This window comes from Agelaius phoeniceus, chromosome Z (assembly GCF_051311805.1).
Source record: "Agelaius phoeniceus isolate bAgePho1 chromosome Z, bAgePho1.hap1, whole genome shotgun sequence".
NCBI classification, from domain to species: Eukaryota; Metazoa; Chordata; class Aves; order Passeriformes; family Icteridae; genus Agelaius; species Agelaius phoeniceus.
In genome coordinates this window covers 42,714,665-42,738,113 of record NC_135303.1, presented here as the reverse complement: position 1 = coordinate 42,738,113, position 23,449 = coordinate 42,714,665, and the positions used below count along the sequence as shown (strand labels likewise).

The 23,449-nt window shown below is 43.3% G+C and overlaps 1 protein-coding gene across 4 annotated transcripts in view; it reads right to left on the bottom strand.

The window, feature by feature from the left end:
* MUSK (muscle associated receptor tyrosine kinase) overlaps positions 1–23,449 on the bottom strand; it is a 59,361-nt gene that overhangs the window by 19,104 nt on the left and 16,808 nt on the right. For 2 of the 4 annotated variants that reach the window (XM_077171866.1, XM_077171868.1), the window contains exons 6-11: positions 14,232–14,356; positions 10,247–10,406; positions 8,756–8,762; positions 5,711–5,977; positions 765–940; positions 322–345 (exon numbers count right to left, since the gene is read on the bottom strand). In XM_077171866.1, the coding sequence (XP_077027981.1) occupies positions 322–345; positions 765–940; positions 5,711–5,977; positions 8,756–8,762; positions 10,247–10,406; positions 14,232–14,356 (759 nt within the window). Of the gene's footprint in view, positions 1–321; positions 346–764; positions 941–5,710; positions 5,978–8,755; positions 8,763–9,856; positions 9,861–10,242; positions 10,407–14,231; positions 14,357–23,449 lie in introns of all 4 variants that reach the window. The other 2 variants (XM_077171867.1, XM_077171865.1) reach the window with 2 other exon arrangements.

Genomic DNA, 23,449 nt, shown 5'->3' with positions numbered 1-23,449 from the left:
TCAGAATCATAAATCCAAATAAGGGTAGAGGGGAATGAGAGGCAATGGGTAGATAGAAAAGGATACAGATGGAGGGAAGGGTACCATCTAAAACCTGCATGCCTATCTCATAAAAAGTTACCAGCCCATGGTCTCCCCAACCTCCAAAAAGCTGGAACTGTGTTTCCCCATGCCTCGGACATGGAAACCCAGATATTCCTCAGTAACAATCTAAATTCAGCCAGCCAGGACCAGCAGAAAACACAAAAACATGTGCAAATGGCAGCTTCAATAAAGAATATCATGTCTCTAAAAACATAGGGTCTGGAGCAGTCTACTTACTGGTTATGTTCTCCTTCTTAAAATCTGTAAAAAGAGAAGACAAGATGTAAGGAGGGATTGTCCAGGATGCAATATGACCAGATGCTCACTTAGAAGCATGCTACAGGAAAAGGTTCCCTCCCTAGCAGTGCTTAAACAGCTTATTTCTTTGCAAAGGCATCTGAGTGGCAACTTTGCTATCATTAAGACTGTTTTTCAGGATTGTTAGGATCTTCCCAATAAAGATCCAGGCTTTATTTACTTGAGGGATTTTTCCCATATCCTGGTTGCACAAGAGAGGCAAACAGCTAAAGCAGCTGTCACAATTCCATGCACACAAGGTGCTGACAGGACAGTACCCACCATCAGCTTTTACTTTAGCTGTAAATTATGGATCGTACCCTTCCCCTTTCCCTTACCAAGAACACAGCTCTCTGGACAATCAGCAACATGTGCCATCTTACCAAAGAAAGGGATGTGGGTACAGGAGCTGGGATTCTGGTGCAGGCTGGGCAACCTGTTGCATTCAGGAAGAGTGAGCAGCATCAGCCCCGGCTTGTAAATCCCCTTCTGAGAGTTCTCCTCCATTGAGAGCCATTCCTTAAAGCAGTAGAGATCCTTTACAGCAAGGCAATTCTCTCTACATTGTTTTGCAAAAAACAGTGAAATACAGCTGTCAATGGCTTGAAAAAAAAAAAGGGCTGCACTTAGCGGTGAAGTGCAGGGCTATCAAGCTGACAGAAATCCATTAATGGGGTGACACTTCTTTAAAGCCAGTGTGTCTGGCTCATAAACCATAAAAGAAACTGTATGAAATGCAACAGCTTCCTTTAAGAAACATACAAACCTACATTTTTAATGAAGCAGGGTTATGCTTAAAGCACAACACACACCAAGCTATGAGGAGTTCATTCCAATCTTTTTCTACAGATTTTTTTCACATGTTATTCTAATAAACATCATAGAATCATAGAATGGTTTGTGTTGGAAGAGACATCAAAGATCATCTATTTCCAATTTCCTGCTGCCCCATGGACAGGGGCAGCTTCCACTGGACCAGGTAGCTCAAAGCCCCATCCAACCTGGCCGTGGACACTTCCAGGGATGAGGCATACACAGCTTCCCTGGGCCGCCTGTGCCAGTCTCTCACTATCCCCACAGTAAATAATTTCTTCCTATTATTTAATCTAAACCTCTTTCAGTTTGAAGGCATTCCCCCCTGTCCTGTCACTACATGCTCTTGTAAATAGTCTCCCTCTCATTTCTAGAGTTAGAATTTTTTAATATATCCTAAAATCTCACTTGGTTTCTGTCATCTACTAAAAGCAAAAGGTGAGCTGCAATTCTTAACCTTCTTATGTTAAATATTTGCATATACTTTTAATCTCACTGAATAAAAAACCAGAATTTTTTAATTGTCTCTACAGGCAACTTTAAATCCATTTTTTTCTCTGTAGATATCTGCAGATTGCCTGGTAAAAAAGTGACCTGTCTCCCACATCATGTGTGGCCTCCATAACAATGTGAAATATTCACTGACAAGAAGTGCGTTGGATTTTTAAATGGGCCTTATATGAGAAATTGTTTGTGGAGAAGGGCAACTGCACTAGAAAAAAAAGGAAAAGAAAAAAAAGAAAACACACCATTCTGGGAAGTTTGTGGATTTGTTATATCAGTCAATTTATCGGTGATTTGCTTATTTATTCTTGAGAGCCTGAGCTACCAAATCAACTTTGAGGTCATGTGCAGAGATTTCTTTTGCACAGCTCAGCTGGATTCTTTCCCAGATCCACAACTCATCACACAATGATGCAGAATGCGAAATGTACTTCTGGGGTGTGTGGGGAAGGATTTAGCCAAATTCACCACCTGGTGGGTTGATGCAACCTCTTTAATTATACAACAGTTTTGGCAAGAGCAGATGGTCATGAGTGTCAGCAATGGCTAACAACACTGCAAACCCTCTAAAGCGCCTGAAGGATGGAGGTCATTGAGAATTCTACTAGAGAAACAGCTTTTCTGCAACAGTAATGGATGGCCCTCAATTCAGCAGGCTGAAGTCATCAATGCCCAGATACTCTGTGCTTGGTTTTAGCCAGTCCTGGTTTATTCCTTCCTCCCTTCCATGGAAGCCAGAATGCAGCCAGATGGCAAATTTATCTTTTTTATGTTAAACAACATGTGGAACAGGAGTGACCTTGTGAAGTAAAGAAATACTTAGATAGGGAAATGAGAAAAAACTTGCATTTGAAGCACTAGCTGAGACCTGGGACATCTGGATTGGATTAGCTCTGTTCATTCCTGGATCCCAAGCACCGTTAAATAAGCCCTTTATTCAGTGTTCAATTGCAAAACGCAGAAGACCATTCTTTTGCAGTGCTGTCTGCTCCAGGGTTAAAGGAAGGTTATCTGCACCCTGGAAGAATGGTAACACAGCCAGAGGGAGGGTGGTCAGTCACTCCTAGCTGGGTTCATACCACTGTTGTAGCACCCAATGCTGCGCACAGAGGGTTTGCTGAGGTCACAGGCAAAGATTACTTCAGGTTATTATTAGAAATGTTATGTCATGTAAATGACAGATGGACAAAGAGCAGTAATGGCAGAAGAGAGGAAGTGTGCCAGTAGTGTTTCTAGGGACCACAAGAGACTATGTAAGGGGAGGTGGGGACACACAGACCCAAAAAAGGAAAAACCTTCCCCAACACAAGACTGTTCCCTACAGCCTGATCACTTCCTATCAGCAGTGATTGAAACAGAAACTGAGGGTTGTTCTGCTATTGCAATAGCAGCCAGCAACAAGAGGCAGATGTAATCAAGAATTATGCGATGAGACATCACTTTCCCTTAAAAGCTCTCATTTTAATCAATTTGCATCTAAATTTACATTGAGTGAACTTCTCCCATGTGGTTTTCTTGTGTTTCATTTCATCTTATTTTACCCCCCGATTACTTTAGAAAAGTTTTACTCAGCCTGTCAGTTGTTATTCTTGCTAGCTAGCTTCCAAACCAAATGAACATTAAAAGACAACATGGAAAGAGAAAAATTGGTGCAGAAAATAAATAATAAGATACAAATACATGGACATATATTGAGGGCAGTATGTCCCTGAAAAACTGGGAGAGCTCTCCCACATTGGAGAGAGTTAAATTCTTACTCATGAAGTTGAGTAAGCTGAAAACTTGTGTAGTCTAGCCAGCTTCTGCAGAAAGCTATAAAGTTTATAGCTATAAAGCTATAAGTAAAAAGAAGTTAAGAGAATTGGAAAGTAACCAAGAGCATGTGAGATGTGTTCAAGAGCCCCTAGGCCTCTCTCAGCCATAAAGAAGTCTATTAGATGTCTGAGTTATCAAAAGGAGTATTGGGCTCTGGAAGAACTGCTGTCCAGCTGACGCTCTCTGAGGACAGGAATCAGGAAGGATGCTATTCTAGAACTTTTCTTATAAAGAAAGCTGCATTAAAATTAGGGTCGAAGGAGGGAGGAATAATTAATAAAAACCAACATTGACTCATTAATTTGAAGAAAAATGGTTCCAGGCAAGCCCATTAACATTTTGATATATTTGCAGATGTTGTAACTGTTAGCTCAGGTGCATCAAGATCAAGTGAATATTTATGTTAGTTTATATAATTCTGACTTTAGAAGTGCCCCAGAAGTACAGGTCTTCAGTCAAATCACTGTGAGTTCTGGTCTTGCAGGGCCACTCGTGGGCAGGGGTAAATGAAGCAAGGCCAAGATCTAACTGAAATACCTTGCAGAGAAATATGCAAAACCCTTAGCTGACTAATGTGCTGTGCATGTGTGGCTGAGATATAAATACTGTCACAGATCTTGAAAAAAGGCAGAGTGATTGTGTATTTAAGGGCACAATGACAAAGAGCAGAATGTTGAGGTGGCAGGGAGGAGCCTGCCAGCAAAAAGTAAATGGTAGTTCTTGGCTGCATGATTATCTTTGGATAGCTGCACATAATATTGTTTCGTAGGATATATGCCACCTCTGTGTCAATGGTAGAATACAAGGCAGCATAGGTACCAAGTAGAAAGATAAATGTATGGTCAATATTCACAGTGGGATTTTCCTCTGTGCCTTTGTTTTAGAGGTGTTAAAGGAGAAGCAACAAAAAAGGTCCCAATTACAAAACCAACATGTTGCTGATTGTCTTAAAAAGCCCCTACATAACTGGAGAAATTATTGCCATTAGACATCAGGCACAAGTCCATCCAGCAGTGTGCTTGTCATGTCTGTAGAAAAGGTATGTATTTTATTTGGGACACTAGAGCTGGGGCTACTCTTCCAGTAAATGCAGATCTGAATAGTATTTTAATATGTGTTTCAAGGCAGACAAGAACAAAGCAGTGCGCTTTAAGCAGGGATGTCAGCTGCCCAAATGTAATATGGGTAATGACCAGTCTTTTAGGGGTTGAACATGACAGGAAAAAGAAAGCTTCACCCTGATATATGTGTGTGTGGGGCTGTCCTCTGCAAAGCACAGCAGGCAATCATAATTCTGTTGCAGTTAAAAATAACCAAACCTGGACTGGGCAGAAGAACAAAAGCTGTGTGCAGGGCTCAGGAAAACCTGTTTTAATCTAGTCAGAGAATTTGGGAAGGATGTAAAATTTCACTGCAAAGAGGAAAGAAAAAACTCGCCTCCATGACCATGGTGGGAGGACAAGGAACAACGAGGGAAGGGCTGCTCAGGGGGTTGTGTAAGGAGAGAGTAGCGTCTGTCACTGGGATGTGTTTACAAATACCTGTCAACAGTAGATTAGCTATAGTAAGAGATGCTTTGGACTCCTCAGGTTCCCTGTCAACCCAATTTCAATGCACATTTCTCTGCATACAGAAGGATACAATAACCACATTGTAGTTTTGGTTTATCAGGTACAACTACACAGGCAATGTCTCTGGTCTCATCATTTTTGTCACATTTTTGTCATAGCAGGAAGTGCTAAATGATTGGTATATTGCCTCAGCCAGATTTGTTGCATCTTCTGGAGCTGCATTTAGTCAAAATTTCAAAGAAGCAATTACTCTTTATAGTAATAAAAAATATAGATACTGGCCTAGTAAGATAACAATAACAGAAAACAATATGAATTATTGAAACTACTTATGTAATTCAAATTGATACTTCTTTTCAACACAATCCTCCAAACACCTGATGTAATGTAGAGGTCTGGACTTTAAATTCAGACCACACCCTAGCAATGAGCACAGTGAGAGCTGAATCAGTCTGTGTGTACAGAGGAGAGAGCAAAGGGAAAACCTGTGCAAACCTACAGGGCCCAGCTTCACTCAGCTTCACTTGCTGCTGAAAGCAAGCCTGGAAAGTCCCTCACCACTCCCCTGCTGCGTACATATCCCCATGAAATGAAAGTGAAATATGAGCATGTTTTTCTTCATTTACCTGCACACTGGTTTTGGAGCTGGCCCAGCTCCCGAGGGATTGCACTCCTGGAAGATGTAGTTACACAGCAGAGACTCAGCAGCCGGTTGGCAGAATGAACTCACCATTTTCAGTTCAGTCCAGGCAGTGTGCACAAGCAGCTCTTGGGTCTCCTCTGGGTCAGCATACGAGGAGTTGAAGAAAACAAGAGCATTCTTCGCCAAGATAGCACTACACACCTCACCTCTGTATGTGCTGCAGTAGCCTGCGTCACCCTTGTACAGCTTGCTGTCGAGAACAAGAGCACACACACACAAACACAGTAAGCTCACAGACCTAAACAGCTGCATGAGCACAATGGCCCTGTTTCTGAGTAAAGTGGCATGTGTAAGGCTAACAGAGGGCAGAGGACATGGTAGATGTTTATACCACTAAAACCAGCTAATATAAAACAAGAATGAAAATTCTGCAGGGTACCCTGGTACCAGCCCAGGTGAGCTCCAGGGAGGAGGCTCTGACCAAGTGTTGTTAAAGTTACAAGTGGACTGAAGCCTGAGCAATCACAGACAACCATGACCTAGTATGGCCCCTCACCCTGCCCCTGGGCTCTAATGGGAAAGTATTTTACTTTCCTGCTTCCCTGCAGTAGGGATCAGCCAAGCTGCTTGCTTGCATTGCTTGCAGTTCTGTGATAACTCAGGATTTTTCACTCTGCTGTCTAACAAGAGTCAGAGTTTAATGTAAGATAGACTTGATGAGCAGGAGCCAGGTAAGTTCAACCCATCATGTACCAGGGAGTTTTACACACGGTCAGACCAAGCTCCCACCTGCCCTTCCACAGCTCCTGCACCACTCCTGACCTGTCCTTCTTCCACACCTTTAGCTGGGGAACTGGGACATGAGGAAGGCACAAGTCTTTGTGTTTTCCTTCCCAGTGTTTTTCTGCAAGGTGCATCTTTTCACCACATCTCCCATTTTGCAAAGTCCTGACACATAGCATGGAGACAGAGCTATGCAGGAGCAGTAAAATCACAGTAGGGTCATCTTCTTTGAGGGCCATTTACTTATCTTTCCCATGTTATTTGTATCTGGAAGGAGATCTCTCCCCCCTCCCTTCCTGCCTTCCTCCCCATGGCCATCAAAAGTAAGCAGCAGGGTAAGGGCAGTGCACAGGCCAGCCGGGCTTCCAGTAGCTCCCACAGTCACCCACCAGCAGCAAGGACTGCAGGTGAGGAGGTGCCCTCTGCCCAGGCAGCCCATGGGATGCAGAGTCCTGGGAATGGGAGGCAAAGCTGTGAAAACAGACTCCCTGTGTGTGGGGCATGGCCAAATCAGGGCAGAGAGGAGGCCTGGGTGCAGCTGTCCCCACTGCCATTCGGTCAGTGTAACTGGGGTCAGAGAGTTCAATTCACAACATGCCAACCATTTGGAGCAGTCAACAGAGCTATTTGTATCTTTGCCTTTTATTTCTTTCCTCTGTCCAAATAATCACCCATTGTTAACTCTGGGGTTTCTTGCTGATTTTTTTTTTTTCAGAAAGCTGGAGGTACATGGACAAAGGATTACAGAGGATTCTCACATTTCTGTTCTTCAGATGCTGTTTTCTGCAGATGACAATCCCTGGCCCTGTTTTAGCTGCTCTATTTTGGGCTCCATGTGAATTTTTTCTTTAATTTTTTTTTCTGTGTCACATTGGATAAAAAAATACAAGAAGGCACCAACCCCTTGAGGTTTACCAAAATGGCAGTGATGCTCTGACACTGCACATCCCAGGCTCCATGGACACACTTTCATGTGACACAGGAGTCTCCCAGCATGCTGCACTAGTCTCACAGCCCATGACATCTTCCTGCACACAGCAGGTTTCCCCAAAGCAATGCTCCAATCCCAGCACCCTGCTGGAACTGCTCTTGGCATGGCAGGGGTCATGTTATTTGCATTTCCCTGATGATTCCCATTGTGCTTAATTTGAAAGTTGCGTCCTTCCTGTGGCCAGAGGCAAAAGCAGGGACAGGTGTGCATGGGGCTGTTGTGCTGCTGACTTCAGGGGACTGCAGAGGCAGACTGAGAAGAGCTAACAGTGCTAACGTTGTTTCCTTGCTTTTCTAAAATATGCAAGGAGACACAGACCAAGTCGCAATGGAGAAGTAGCAACAACATGTTTCTCACAATGGTTTGTCACAGAAAGGAAATATCATGCAGCAAATGTTAAGAACACCTATGGGACAGATGGGCTGAGCACTTGGTCTGTTTCCCCATGCCTGTCATACCTGCATGGGTGCAGGTGAAATGCATAAGTCTGCCATTGGGTGGCCACTTAATCACTTACAAACTTCCTGAATCAACCTTGCAAGCTCCTGTGATGGAGACAATAGCCTTTGCAGGGAGTCTGTGTCAGCAGAGTGGCAAAACCATTTGCTCAGACTTTCCCACGCTCTGCTCTTTTTTATGGTGGCCAGAAGCTCCCAGCCCATCTCCCAGGCTAACATTCTCATTTTCCTTCCAGACTGATCAGCCAGTGCAGTGTGTAGTAACATGAAAAGATTCTAAAGAGAAAAGACCAGCTAAATTGTTCAGTCCTGCAAAAATTACTAAGCAGAAGTTCATTTCTCATCACATGTAAGTAGCTTTATTCATCCATAACTCTGCTTGGAACAAACAATCTTCTCCTGCCCTAATCTGGTGAGCACCAAACCAAATTACATTTATTAACTGTGAACAGATAGGAGTTTACCTTGCAGTTAAGCTTTGCCATGAAAATTTATAAGGTCAAGGCAAACTGTGGATCTGTAACCAAATAGAAGTTCCTTCAGAATATTCTTCCCACTACCATATTTCAAACACCCTTACTACTGCCTTGACTCAAAACCATTGTTAACTACATCTCAAATTATGCCTTTGTAAAGGAGATCAGTGATCCCTATGGATGAACCTCATCTGCACAGTTGGAATGAAAAAACCCTACCCCTTAATTTAAGCCAAATTAACCAGACCCCCTTGGCTCATCATTTTTCTTCTCCCTGGCCCAGAAAGGGCCTCCACAAAGCCACAGAAAGTCATTCTTACCTCCATTCTGCCAAGAGGCACCAGATCCGGGAATTGTGATGAACCAGGAGAAAGAAGAAATGGAAAAGACATCAGTGACACTTCATCGTTCCCTCTGAGATGCGTAAGTCAAGATTTCCATGCTAGGAAATGTGTCTGACAACTGTAAGCTGTATGAAAAAAATGCACCTAAATTCTGTTCCTTTGTTTGTATCTTCTTGTGGGGAAGAAAAGTTGACCAACACTGAACACTGTAAAGTGAGAAAGAAGGAGGAGGAGGAAGTGGATTGTTGATGGCAGTGCCAGTTGAAGTGGACTCTTGCACCATAAACCCACACTTTTATCCTGATCCTTTGGGTCCCATGTAACCAGCAGATAGCATCCTGTGTTTAAGCCACATGGATATCCATTACTTCAGGCAGCAGCTGTAACAAGCAGGAGAAGCCAGGGCTGGGGATGCAGCACTGGCACACAGCAGTGGCCCTGGCTTGCCATGCCACAGGGAGTTGGGCAGTGCCAGCACAGGGAGGAGGCATTGGGCATCAGCCAAGGGCCAGGGCACCTCTGCCCTTGGAGCCTTGTGAGCTGGGGCAAGGCCAAGGCAGACTCCTGCTCAGGTCTATGGGGTAGTTCTCCTCCTGCTGAGCACACACAGCCTGGAGGAGTACAACTTCCACCAGCCCCAAGTACCTGTCCGCCCCACTGCATTTGTAGGACACACACTTGCCTGGGCTACAAGCAGAAGTGGGGATGGGAAATTCAGCACCAAGTGCTGAGTACATTATGGAGCAGAGATTACTGGTAGGTTTCAATGCCCAGTGTAAGAAAGGGCATGATTATTTTATCAAGAAACCAGAAGCTAAGGCACTGAGAGATAAACAAGTACGTGCCTGGTTAAAAGCAGAACCAGGGCTACCTTCCCATGTCCAATTTGATTCCTCTTTCCTCTAACTAAATCCCCTTGCCTGTCCAAAGAGGGATGGGACAAGCTACCACCTTTCTCTCTGTATGACAAATGCTGTTAGTTAACTCTGACAGAGGTATTTCTCCTCTTTGGAAATTAATTTTCACATTTGGGAGACATCTCTGAGGGAAGAGATAACTTCAGGCAAGGTAGGGTACTACTCTGACAGCAACCACCCTGCTTTCTGGATGCCAACCCCTTGTGAAGCTGAACTGCTTGAAGCTATTTTCACTTTGCTGTTAGATGATACCAGCGCTAGGTCATGGCCACAACTTCCTCCATATGGATGAACTTACCAAGTGTGCTTCTGGGACACAAAGTACAAGACAGCATCAAACATTCAGGAAATGACAGCTATGCCCGTCTCCGAAGTGTAAGAGTATATGAGGAAATAGCCTGGTGGAGGATGTACTTGTACTCAAATTTAGGCCCCCACACACTATCAGCTCTCCAAAGCTTCCCCTCTTCCACCACAGTATTCCACATCCCTTTCCTCTTCCCCAGCAGGAAAGGCTAAAAAATTAATGGCCTCTTCTTTCCCTGCATACCTGAAATGCTGATGGTTGCTGCTGCTTTTGCGGCTCCAAAAGTTTTGCTGTGCTTGTTTGTGGCAAGACAAGTGAACAGGCCAGGTCGGGTGACATACACTTGCAGTCTGGAATCAACCACTCTGTCCTTGACGCTTTCTGCTATCGACCCCACAGAAACCTGAAAGAGTGAAAGCCCAGCTCAGTAATATTTCCAACCAAGACACAAACAGGCAAACCAAGGAAAAATCTGAGATGGAGTCCCAGGCATTTAAATTGGCAGAGGAAGATGTGGTAAGGAGACAAAAGTGGCAGAGACCTAAAGCTGCTGGTGTTACTTTGGCACTTTCACAGCTGCCGACTTCACACACAGAAATAAATGTTAAAAGATCTCTCCTATTTCACACTTCAGCAATACTTTTGCAATTAGGTTTCAGTTCAAGAGGGTCATAGTCACAATTTGGTTTATGCAATTGAGCTGGTTAATTACTACATGGCTTCTTGTAGTAGATTGTTTGTCTCTTCATGCCTTAGGAAGGAACTGTACAGGATGACTTTGTGAACATCTGCTATACAGAGGAAGAAAAGAAAATAGTTTGGAAGTCATTGATTCTGGATTAGTATAATCACTTCAATACTCTCAAAGCAGTCATGAGCATAGAAAGTGCTCTGGCTACAATACTTGAGCAGATACCTGATAGATTTTCTTATCTTGCAACTAGAAATATGGAAGGGGCTGAAAATATGATGATTTTGGCCCGCTCTTTTCCCAGATCACTAATTTGCAGTCAAATGACCTTGAAGCCTGCTGATTTTGGCTAGTTGGCCTTGACTTACCATCAGATCTTTCCTGCCAACATGGCATTCATCAAAGTAGGAGAGCATGGCACATACAGACTCTATCTTGCAAAGGCAGGAGGAAGGAGAGCATTGCCTGCTCTAACCTTCATACTGATAAGAAGCATCAAACATACCTTCAAGTGAGGTATGTTGCCTGGGGACCCCCTAGGTGTAACCTGACTGTAAGGACATTGGAGATTTTCTCCCTGGATTCGCCCCAGCAAAGCACTCTACCTACACATGTAACTGACACAAGTATTAATCTGACCTCCCTGGAGGTCAGTAAAAATGTGCTTTCAATGAGACCTTTCAGTGAAATTAAATACCCATGGGTATTGATAGCAATAATTGAAAAAACAAGGAACTCATCAGTGTTTTTCCTTGCTGTTCCATGTCTTGTAAGCAGATTGGATTCTCTATGAAAAGAAAATGATGAAAAGAATATATTTGTTTTGCCTCTCTCAGTGTCAGCTTAGACTTGTGGTGAAAGAATGTTCATGGGAAGAAATCACTAAATAATCAGACCAACACAGTCTGGTTGTACTGCACCAGGTATGTCAGCCACTGTGCAAATGAAGGGACCAGGGATATATTTGGCCTTATAACATGAAGTCAGTTCAAGAGGGTGGGAGCCCAGGGGATATTTTTTCACAGATATGTCTTTTGTTACAGAGCTGCTCAAATTTAGTTTTAGACTCCTTTACTCTCCAGAAACCACTCAGCACTAAAATGGTGCAGGGGCCTTCTCAGTGGGAAGAAGGTATTTCCTATAGCCCTCCCTGCCTTCCAGCATCTTGGTGGGATAGGTGGCTGCGTGCCATGAGCAGCTTGTGCTAATCCAGTCTTCTCTCCCTGCTGGCTCCTCAGGCCTCAGGTGTACCACATCTAGCAGCACTGGACTGTGCCTGCTGAGCACACAGATAACTGGGATTGTTCCTTCCAGCTTGGGACACAGGAGGAAGAGGTTCCTCAAGTAACCACCAGCAGTATAAGCAGTATGCACCATGTACAGTGGAAAATCGCAGGCAGTGGTGCCTGGGACTTCCACACTAGCCATCTGTTTTTTCCTTTACTGGAAACTTAAGATGTTCCCTTGTGTTAATTGATTCTCTTTCCTTTTCAACCACATTTCCTGAGATTTTGTTTCCAGGAGTTCTCTTTTTAGTCTTTAAAACATCACTTCAGCTACCAGGAAATTAGAGACTTCTTCATATCTTCACACCTGGCTCATTTATTCTTGGATATGTGGAAAACTACATTATAAGGTCCATGATGCCCTGTGGTGCATAGCAGGAGGAAAATGTATTGTGTTTCTAAATAGGTAGGCCAGGCAGCTGCTGCACAGAGGAGTTTCCATCCTCCTCTTCCAGGGAAGCTCAGTAAGCTCAGCAGACTCCTGTTCTTTGAACCTCGGGACAATTACAGGTTGGTGTTCAGAAACCATAATGCCACAGGCATGCTGCATCTTCAAATGACTCACCCTTGCTGTGAACCAACCCTCAAATTCACCATGCCCCATGCACTGGCTTCCTGCTGACTCTCCCAGAGACAGGCTCTCATTAAGGTTTCCTTGCCATATTTAACATGAGGCAATCAGGAACACTACCCTCCTGGAACTGGGCTATGCCTTTCAGACAGCAATGGGGCAGAGCAGATATGACCAGTCAGACAGTGGCCCAGGCAGGGGCTGACCATCATCTCATGTACCTCAGCTCTCTGTAGGACCCACTTATTGGGATCTCAGAAGAGTACAGGTCTGTGCTATGAAAATACATTGCTCTTTCCAGGTACCCCAGACCTCTGCAAAAGGTTGCATTGCCAGTGGGGAAGAAGTCTTAAATAAAGACCTGCAGTTGTCTCAAACTAAATATTGTCAGAAACCACCAAGAACCCATGGGTCCCAGCAGAGGCTGATCTGATCCCTTTGCTGCTCTGCCTAGCAACACTGAAGGAATATAGAAAATTAGCCCTAATCAGACTGGAGGACACAGTAAGGTATAGAGGAGGCAAGGAAGGCAAGGCAGCCTGCAGAGGAGCCATGGGGTCTTAATAACGTGTTTTAATGTGTAGAGAGAGGAGATACAAAACAGGATGGTGATAGCCCCTTGAAGTAAGAACCAAGGGGATTTATTGGTCCTCTGGACCAGCAAGTCCACAGAAATGGTCAGGATCAGCCTGTGCTCAGAAGGACTCAGGGCTGACAGGAAGTCCATTAGAAAGAGCAAAAGCAAATCGCCAGCCTGTACTCAGCAGACACTCCACCTGGCTCCTCAGAATCATGCCCTGGAGCTCACATCCTTTAAAAAACTGTCAAAAGACCAAAGAGAGTATAAAACATGTTCATCTTAAGCGCATGAAGACTAGAGGGAAGCTACGGCAGGCTTGGGCTGCAATGCTACCATGACTGGTTCCCTGCTCACTCCCACACAAGCAATATTAGGCATCAAGCAGATATTCAGCTCACTGAAATGAAGGCATTACAACGGCCTACACACAGGCATGAAAGCCAGGCAAATTGAAAACAAGCACCCATATTAAGTGGTCAGGATCATTAGACCACAGAATCTTTCCTATGAGACACAGTGGATTTGCGTCCTTTGGTGCCTGCCACTGAAGAGGGTGTGCCTTTCTGAAGAGGATGTTTCTGCCCAGGGATAAATTCATGACATATTTCACATCACCTAGGTCAGCCTAGAAAATTTCAGATCTATTATCTTCTTCAAATATCCTGTGCATAATGTGGTTCCACAGGTATTTGACCTCAAAACAGTTTGGTCCATCTAACTCCATGTCATATTTGACATATTTGTCAGATATGCAATTTTTCCTCATTATTGTTACCACATTATTAAAAAAGGAAAGGAAAGATAGCTGCAGAAAGACACAATGAAGTCCTAGAAAGTCTGTCTTGGAGGATGGTTGGAAAGGTCTAAATCACCCTTCATCTTGGGCTTTTTAGATCCTAACAAATTAAGTAATACAACACCGTGGATAAGGGGGACAATATTTTTCCAGGAAAACTGCAGCAGAGAGATGAGCTGGACTCAACCAGTTTGAAAAACAAGGTGCTAAGTTAGGAAGGAATAGAAATCACTGGTGCTGACTACCAGCCCTCCCAGCTGATAGCAGTCCTCCAGTGCCAAAAGCATGAAAAAGAGGCACTTACAGCTTTCCCATTTTCCAGCCAGGTGACAGTAGGGACTGGAAGGCCGGTCGCTGTGCACCGCAATGTCACCACGGACCCAAAGGTGATGTTTTGGGATTCAGGAGCCTTCAGGATTCTGGCAAACACTGTAAGAGAAGACAAAGGTGCTAGTTGAACAATAATGTAAAGCTGAGGCTGGTGCCTGGGGGTACTCCTTCCCCAGCAGGTCTTGATATAAGTCACAGCTCCATGAATAAAAGTAGAGCATGAACAGGCTTCGCATGAGGAGGAGAAAAAAATATTTAGTGTGGTTACATTCTGCACCTTACAGACCAAAACTTTACCTCTGGAAATTTCTGTGTCAAGTCCAAAGCCAAGAGGAGGTAATGTGCAAGAAAACCAAGAGGAAACTCTTCCATAGCATGCAGATGGAACAGCTTACAGCAAAATAAGCAGCAAGTTATCATGCTGCCCTGCCCAGGTTGACCTGTGAAACTTTGTCTGAACCATACGAACCACCAGTATGGATATGTGCCACCATATGGATATATGAAGGTTAAGGGTTGGATAAACATCTCAGTCTGATTGCAGTGATTAAGACTTGCCACAGAGTGCTGCAAACACTGGCATTTTCCACACAACAACAAGCTGCCCTGAGGGGAAATGTCTAACATCAAGCATCAAGGTATGAGAGAATGGCTGGCAAAAACTTTAGGAAGATAAGATTACAGTGGAAAAGTGGAAAAGTAGATTTTTGAAGTGGATTTTCTCATTTCTACAGCTCTTGCTTCTTTTGTGGAAATATTACTGGTTACTGGGCACTTTGCAGATAAGTGACATAAGCATTCCCTTCACCCACCTCCCTTCCGTTGTTGTTGTTGTTTTTTTTGCTGTTGGGTTGGGGGGGGGGGGGGTGGTGCAGGGATTGCAAATGGGGGATTTGGAATTGGGGAAGGGGGCAAGGGTGAGGACTGTTGGCCAGAAATAACAACTGAAGTATTTTTGCTGAAAACTTATTTTGATCCAGAAACACAACCCTGATGGTCTTAACAAGCTGCTGTACTTGGACCACATAGAGAAAAGCAGAGAAGAGAAACTTCCCACCTGGAACATTTGAGTTTTGACCTAAAATTTTTAATGGAAACACCAGAATGTCTGTACAGAAGCAGGCTCAAAAGCACTGCTATTTCTTACTCAAATTTCTCATGCTTAGTGAGTTACAGCTTCTAGACCACACAGTAATGTCTAAAAATCTCTATCAGAAATTTTAAGAAGCAGGGAAGTTTCTCTTAGTGTTGTCAGAAAAGCCTGAGATCTTGTTCGCCACTTTTATCTGTGTGTTTCTCCTTATCAACATACCTCACCACATCAGCATCTTCTGTTTGCCCTGCTCAGAATTAGAGCATCTAAATGTTCCCCTTAGTGTTTCTAATAGTGTCCCCACTATTTGGGATGGGAAGTCTTTGTCTGCAAAATTTCAGTTAAACTGAAAAAAAGTATATGCTTTCCACATAGTCCTTCCACCCAGTTCTCAGCTAGTATGCAGCTGAGGTTTGTTTTGACAAAGAGCCTAAAAACAGCTCATAGATAAGTAGCAGTTGGAGTTAAGTTCAGCATGCAATCCTTTTTGCCTTTCAATAAACTCTTGGGAAGAGGCTTTTTAGAAGATTAAGTTTAGTGTCAGTTAAGTGAAAATGGCGAGAAGATAAATATTATATAGAGCTTCTTAAATCTTCTGCATGCTTCAAGCAATCCCACTGTCTCTGCTCAGTGCCACCTGCCTAAAGTCAAAGCAGAGCAGTATCAGGCTTCTGCACCTCCTTACCCCTCAGCGAGGCAGCAGGTATGAAGCTCCATCAGTAATAAGCAAAGCTGCAGTCACTGGCCAGAAGCTTTTCTCATGAATAATAAGTAAAATGAAACCTTTGTCTGAAGTTTCACTTCAGGCCATTAACACCAGATGGTTATGAATTCGGACCCAAGTTTTGCAGGCTAAGCTCATAATTATTTTTATACTTCATTTGGAGAAACACTGAACTTTGGGGCCTGTTCTCTGGCAGCAGTTACGTTCACATGGCTCCAGCTGAAGCCAGCACGTTCACTTCCAGGGTTGGAATATGGCCCTTAGTTCTTCTCTTGTGCTGCCCAGTATGCTGCTGGGATCCTTGCCCACCTGATACTGCTCTCTGACTCTGCTGCTCAGTTAAATTAATACCAAAGTGACAAATTACCAGCGTCCAGTTAGCTGATGCTGGATGGTGGCATATATGTCCTCCTCTGTACTAGCTGGTCTCCCAAAATCTGCTTGGATCTTTCAGCCAGGAGGAAAAAAGACACACTTTGAAAATGGCAATAGCACAGGCAGCGTGCAAAGCCACAGCAAGCCCTATGGCTGGCTCAGCTCATGCCTGGCATGGTGCCTATGGGGAGGTCAGAAAGCTGCATTCCTCTTCCTAGTGCCCAACCATGAGCACTGATCACTGCACTTGCTTTAGTAGCCCAGCACACTGCTAGGTAAGTAGTTGTCTGCCACCATAGGTAAGGTAAAGCATCAGGCCATTCTTAAAATCCTAAAACACCAAATGCAGGGATTAAAAAATCCAGCAATAGCTCCTAAACATTCACATGTTTCTGGTGGCAAGTACTGCTGGGAGGGATAGCTAAATAAAATTTGGCCTATAAGCAGCTAAGCTGATTTCCAAAGTGTGGAAGAATTGAAATTCCTTCTATCCCCAGGGCTATCATGTGCATTTTTCGAGACCTTCAGAATTAAAGTTACAGATTTAATTCTTTAAGATTTCAGATACTTACATTTGCATGCTTTCAAATATTTTATTTAAGTATGTAGCTGTAGATGGTACTACTGGAATAAACTGGGGGGGGGGGGGGGGGCGGCAGGGTGGAATTAATTATTTTATTTTTAAATGAGAAATTTCCTGAGACAAGGACCAGACTTTCCAGGTCCTAAGACATTTTGGAGCATAGCTGATCAGCCGATCCAGGGACATATTTTCCAAAGGGCTCTTAATCACTTTGGGAAAGAGTATTAAAAAAAAAGTATTGCCTATTTCTCAACCACATAATTTATGGGTAGATGATCAACACATTGACATTGCTGTCAGACTTGAGTGCTGTGGGAGAGTCAGGATGGGTTGCATAAGTGCAGCCAGTGTCACCATCCACCTGTGCAAAGCAAGGCAAGAACACCAGGATGACCTAAGGGTCCATTTTGGCAACTGCATGAGCAACAAAATCTGTCCTGTATCTAAATGGCAGAACACATACCCCACAACCACGATTTTTCCGCCCCCTCCATCTCCTCTGCCAACCCCCAATTCCACAAGTAAAGACAAGAGGCAAAGTTGAGTAAGAAATGGCAAATCTGGTGGTAGTGTAGTTGGCAGGAAGAAGTGTGTGAAAGACAAGAGGAAGGATCAGGATATAGGAATAAATGTAAAACTCACTTTTTTTGGTGGGCTCAGGACCTTTTCTTATTCTCAATTTTCCTCAGAGTGAAAATTTCCAACAATCAGTGATTTCTAATGCTTCCATTACTTGTCTGTCTTTTTCCACATCCTCCTGAATTTGGATTTTGCCTTTGCTTGTTTAGCAACATTACTATTACAAGGTTAGCAACATTCTTATCAATACCCCTTGGCTCTCTGCACCGGATTCACCCACAGGCATGCCAAAAAAGCAGTTAGGGAAAGTGGGCAAAGACAGCTTAATTAATTTATTTATTTAAGTGGAAAATAAAACAGAGGAGCTGTAAATGAAATCCAGACAGCTAAAAGCCTAGCCAGCATGTCAAATTTCACTCCCAAGCCCCTTAATAAATGTATTTTTTTACAGCCTTGGTAAATGATGTTCTGTGCACTGCAGGGCTTGCTAGGAGGTATCTGTACCATGGCCAGCTGCTCTCGTTTCTGAGAATTACATAACATCATCCAGTCCAAACAGTAGGGCTTTAATTCAGTCACAAAATTTTTATACTATAAAAAGATTAAAGCAGCATGCCCTCCCCCCTGCCTCCACATTGAATGGCTAACTCTTTCCAGGTGACTTTTTTTCCCTGTTGCCTTTGATTGAGCTATGTTTAATTTCCCAGGTTTGGGGTCTGGTCCCACAGTCCTGGCAGATGCCTACTCTCAGTCTGGGTAAGGCCTATTTTTTTGTTAAAGAAGGCTGGATTTGGCCAGTCACAACCAGACAGCTGTGTAGGTGGCCTGGAGCCATGCTGCTGCTTTTGAGAAAGGACAAAGTGATGCCCAGAGCACCAGTGATGCTGTTTGTTTTTTGCCTTTTTACTTTAATATGCTCTCTGTATTCTTCACACATATATTTGTAGCTCTGTAGCCTATTGTACTAGTGGCTGGTTTCCCCAGTACTTTTCCATGGCCTTTCCCGAGGCAGAAAGACAAGAGAAATTGCAGAGCTCCAAGCCCTGGGAGGTGCAGGGCCCCTCTGCTATTCCCTCCTGGGAACCAAGGCCTACAACAACTCTTTGGGACACATTTCATGGACAAAGCCCAGCTAGTGCTGAGTGGGGACTCCAGAGAAGGGGCTTGACCTGGGAAGGGGTCAACATCAACATTTGTCCTCCTAATTCGTGCTTTTTATCAATTATGCTAAATTCCTAAAACCTAATTTCCTAAAACCAACAAAAATGTACTCATCCTTGGGAGGGTGGGCTTTTGTGGACATCTTTCCATAACTGCCCCTGAAGGCCTTCAAATAAAGATCCACTCTTATATTACCTCCTTACTAAAATGATCTTGAGTTTCATTTCCAGGTTGGGAAAAAGGCAACACCAGGATCACTCAAGCACTAGTTTTGGGATGTGGGGTACATTGCTTTTTATCCAGAGGCCACAGTTGCTTTGGTGAACCCTGAATTTAAGAGAATATGAGCAACACTTTCCCATGTACGTGGATTAACTTAGCCTGTCAACATCCGCAGGTGTTCACACCCAAGAGTTTGTTGGCAGAGTCCTGGCATACTGTAAAGCATCTGCATCTCCAGTAGTCCAAAGCAAGGTAAGGCTACCAGGAGCTAAGTTTGTGTTGGGAACTGCCTGGCAACATTCCCTTCCCACTGCAGCCAAAGCCTGCCCTCATACAGCAGCCAGACCCAATGTGCCCATCTTCCCAGGTCTGATATATCAATCTATCTCACTTTCCACAACTGCTTTGTATTTATCAATGAAACATGGCCTTTTGGGTGGCTGAAACCAGGTCTTAAGCATATTATTTTTTTCAGCTAAGCTACAGAACACAGTGTGTAAAGGCAAATCTTGTGTGCGCAACACACTTTCCTTTGCATCCAGTGTTGTGTTGAGATCCAATGTATCTACACTGCTGCCACATATTGTCTTGGAAGGTTTCCAGATATAAATACCCTGGCAAAGACTTTGCACTGTGCAAAATTCATGTGTAAGTACTTAGCTAAATTGCAAACATTTTTTGTTTGTGTTTGCCAGTGTTCCCATAGCTCTTTTGTACCTGAAGCATGAAAGGTTAGAATTGTTTCTTGTCTGAAGAGATGCCACTGGGCTTGGACTTTGCTTACAAAGCCATAGAAAAAAACATTTCTGCTTGCTAGCTGTATGCTGTGAAGAGGCATGAACTTGTGCCACTGTGATTTTTGCCAGTGAGAAGTCCATTTGTCTAACTTCCCATTCAGATTCATTCAGCTCATAACCATTCACTCTTCCTGAAAAGCCTAAACCAGGCAGTCAGGGAGAGGTAAAAAGCAGAGGGACTACCATTTCCTTCCCACTGGTGAGAGATGAGGGAAGGTCTGACAAATACATTTTTAAATACATAAAAACCTGCAGCATTTGTGTTTTCTAACATTACCTCCATAAAATGAAAAAAATTCTTTAAATACCAGTGCCAAGAGCAGACCACATACCATGCTCATGGATCAGCAGTCACAGAGACAGCCAGTCCAAGCTGTGTGCAGCTAATCACATTCCAAGAACCAGGGCTGACCAGGCAAGATACAGTCTCTGCAGCTGACATGACAGAACCAAATCCCACCTTGGAGAACAAACATATTCGCCAGCAAGGACAAGGAGACAAGGAGTCAACCACTCCTCTCGCAGCAGCAGCAGCTTCTGAGCGTGGCTTAGCACTTCCAAAATGGGGATGAGTTAATAATTAAATCCCAAGATAACTGTAAGGTCAGTTTTACTTTGGTATCCAAGTATTTCTTACCTAAGTTGCAGCACTTATCTTTTTGTAAGCCTACCAACTAAATACAAAGAGGAGCAAAACAGCTTCAGCAAAGCTGATATGAGACACTTCCATTTATCTCTATCAAATTGCTTACCTATTTTACTTAATCTATGTACAAACATGTTTATTGCTAGAGAACCATGTGTATACAAGTTATCAAAACAAAATAAGTACATACACACTGTAGGAAACCCACACAATCACTGTATTATTTCTCAAGGAGCAGCATTATTATGTATGGGGCCCAAAAAAGGTGAGGAAAAGCTGTAAGCAAGCTGTAAGCAAGCAGTACTTCATCATCCACTGACCCTCACCCTTTTATTGTGGTAACCCAGGAGGAAAAGCCTCCAATGCATCTGAAGTATCTGCATTTTGTACACAATGTCAAGATCCAAGTTCTTCTGGCTCCTGATATATTAATTGGGAGACTTGGGTCCTGTTGTAGTCCTTAAAGCATCATGCAGCACAGGCTAGATTCCACAGCAATACATAGACACTCAACCTGGAGCCTGAGGCCATGAGGTGGGCACCAGAGACAATTCAAGATCTGTGTGAAAGGAAGATGGAGCAGAGCACAACATCTCCATCCTGAATCCTATGCCTTCAGATTCAAAGTTCTAGTGTCTGATATAAAAGAAAATTTTTCTTAGTAGGTAATAACTTTTCAAGCTAACTTTATTTTAGGTGGACTCCTAGATTTATGGGTGGTAGAACAATTTACACTAGTAGAAGGACTCATGTGATGGTAAATATATCAGCCACTAACTTCTCAGCTGTGAAGGACTTTACACTGCATGTAGATGTCTCTGGAATCCTAAAAGGAGACACCACAAATACACAAAGATGTAATAACCAGGAGTAAAATGTAAATAGATAGCTTATATCCTGTGTAACTATATAAAACCTGTTCTGTACAAGTGTTCATCTCTATATACAGAGCAAACACCAGATTCAAGAGAGGATAATGCGTTCAAATTACTTCCCAAGGAAATGAATGAGGAAATTCTTCTCATGTCATTACTGGTCTTATATTTGTGTTTGGTTTCTTTGAAGGAAAGACCCTTTTAAACCTCCTTATGATCTGTCTTGTCTACAGTACAGAGTCATATCTGGTGCATTTATCTTTGCCCCTACCCACTACTGAATGTGAAATTGGAAAGGAAGTTCCCAGCCTCCTGAAGTCAAGGAGCAATTCCTTTGCTTGTTCCACTCATGATCACGACCATCATGACTGCTGCCAAGGCTACTAGTCTGTGTGCGCTTATTGAAATCATGGCTATGCACACCCAAAAATGAGATAATTCATGCAGCATCCTGACATCTGATCTTCACCACTGGTATTAGCAATACCATAAATTTAATTACATATCATGTGAAAAGTACTTCCTTCTGTCTAGTTTAAAGTGCTGCTCAGTACCTGCTAGGGTGTTCCTTGGTTTGGGGACAGCAAGGAGCCTGTTCCCTGCTCATCTTATCCATCACACATTCTTGATTTTTACTGTTGAAAACTCGTCTAGCTCCTCCTACAGCAGAGATCCATCTCTTTTCCAAATTCTCAACTCCCTATTTGATATATCCTTTTTGTGAGGGTCTATGAGGGCCTCCAGTGACTTCAGAATGCTTGTCTCAGTTTGCTCTGGTCCCCTTTATCTGATAGCTATGGATATTCTCTATCCTCCACTCCCTTTATTGTTCTGTGGGAAGCTCATGCTTTCTAGCTAGCCAGTGGTTTAGAGAAGAGATGGATTTTAATTGCCATGTCATTTTTTCTCTTAAAACCACAATTCATGCAATGATGTGAGAAGGTCATAAGTTTTTCAAGTGCCTCCCCAAGGTCTTTGTTAGGGGAAAGAGGCTTTTGCGAAAGGAAATAACAGGCTCAAATGCTTTTAAAGAAGAATTTTGTGTCTGAAGCCTCACTGCAGTTCCTCATTGCAAGACGCCACCCTGTGATAATGACTCAAAGGCAGCATGAACCTCATGCCAATGTCACAGTGGAGCAAGCTTCAGGAGTAAATTGAATAGCTCACACGTACTTGTCATTTGTTGAAGGTCTGAGGCTGCGTTCTTCCTCCTGCAGCTTTCCCTGTTACCCTGTAATTAGGGCCATGATTGTTTCTGCAGCATCTCAGAACCTTGGGATGACTCTGGTGAGTGCCGCAGGTAGGAGGAGATTTAATGAGATATTCTGGGTTTTCAGTTACGCCCACGCCACCCCACTGAGGTCAGCCAAATACTTTGGTGTAATTACAGGCAAACTTGTAATGCTTCCTCCCCATAAACATTTTGCAATGTTTAAAATCAAACTGCTGTATTCACCCTTTACTGTCATAGGACATTGCCTGCAGGTACATACACCAGCACCAACACAACAGGAAAGGCATTCTTTCCCAGAGCTTCTGCCTCTGCTCAAGGCCAAGCCAAAGGCTCTTCTTCAGTGTTCGTATTAGAATTTCCATGAGGAAATTTCATCCAATACTTAAAAGAAGAACTGAAATCTTCCTTGCCAGTTTACTATTTGGCAAGTCACCTGACCCAAAACACTCTGCCTCAAAAGATGATAGAGATAAAAATTCTGATTTCACACTGAAATCTAATTTGTGGGAAATGCAAGGCAACAGTGCTGACTGGCTGCTTCAGTGGTCTCTTGGTATCTCCCTTTCCCACATCAGCTATGCCAAGTGCAGGCAAGTTGACACAAAAGTGTAAAAAACTTTTTGGATGGCATATCAGGAGTCAGCTCATTCAAAATATGGACCACCTCTGGAATGTGGTCTATTCAAATTGATAGAATTTTCTGCACTAAATACATGTTTTTATTCCTGTTATTTGAATTTTGGTGTGACTTGCTAGTCTGCTGATTTATCTGTGATTTATCTGATTTATCTCAAATTTGTCCCAAGACTATATAAGACATCCAAAAAACAGCTGAAGGAAGCTAGTGCTTTACACTTCAGAGGGACAACCTCTTAACTAAGCAGCAATGGCATTGCTTTCTAT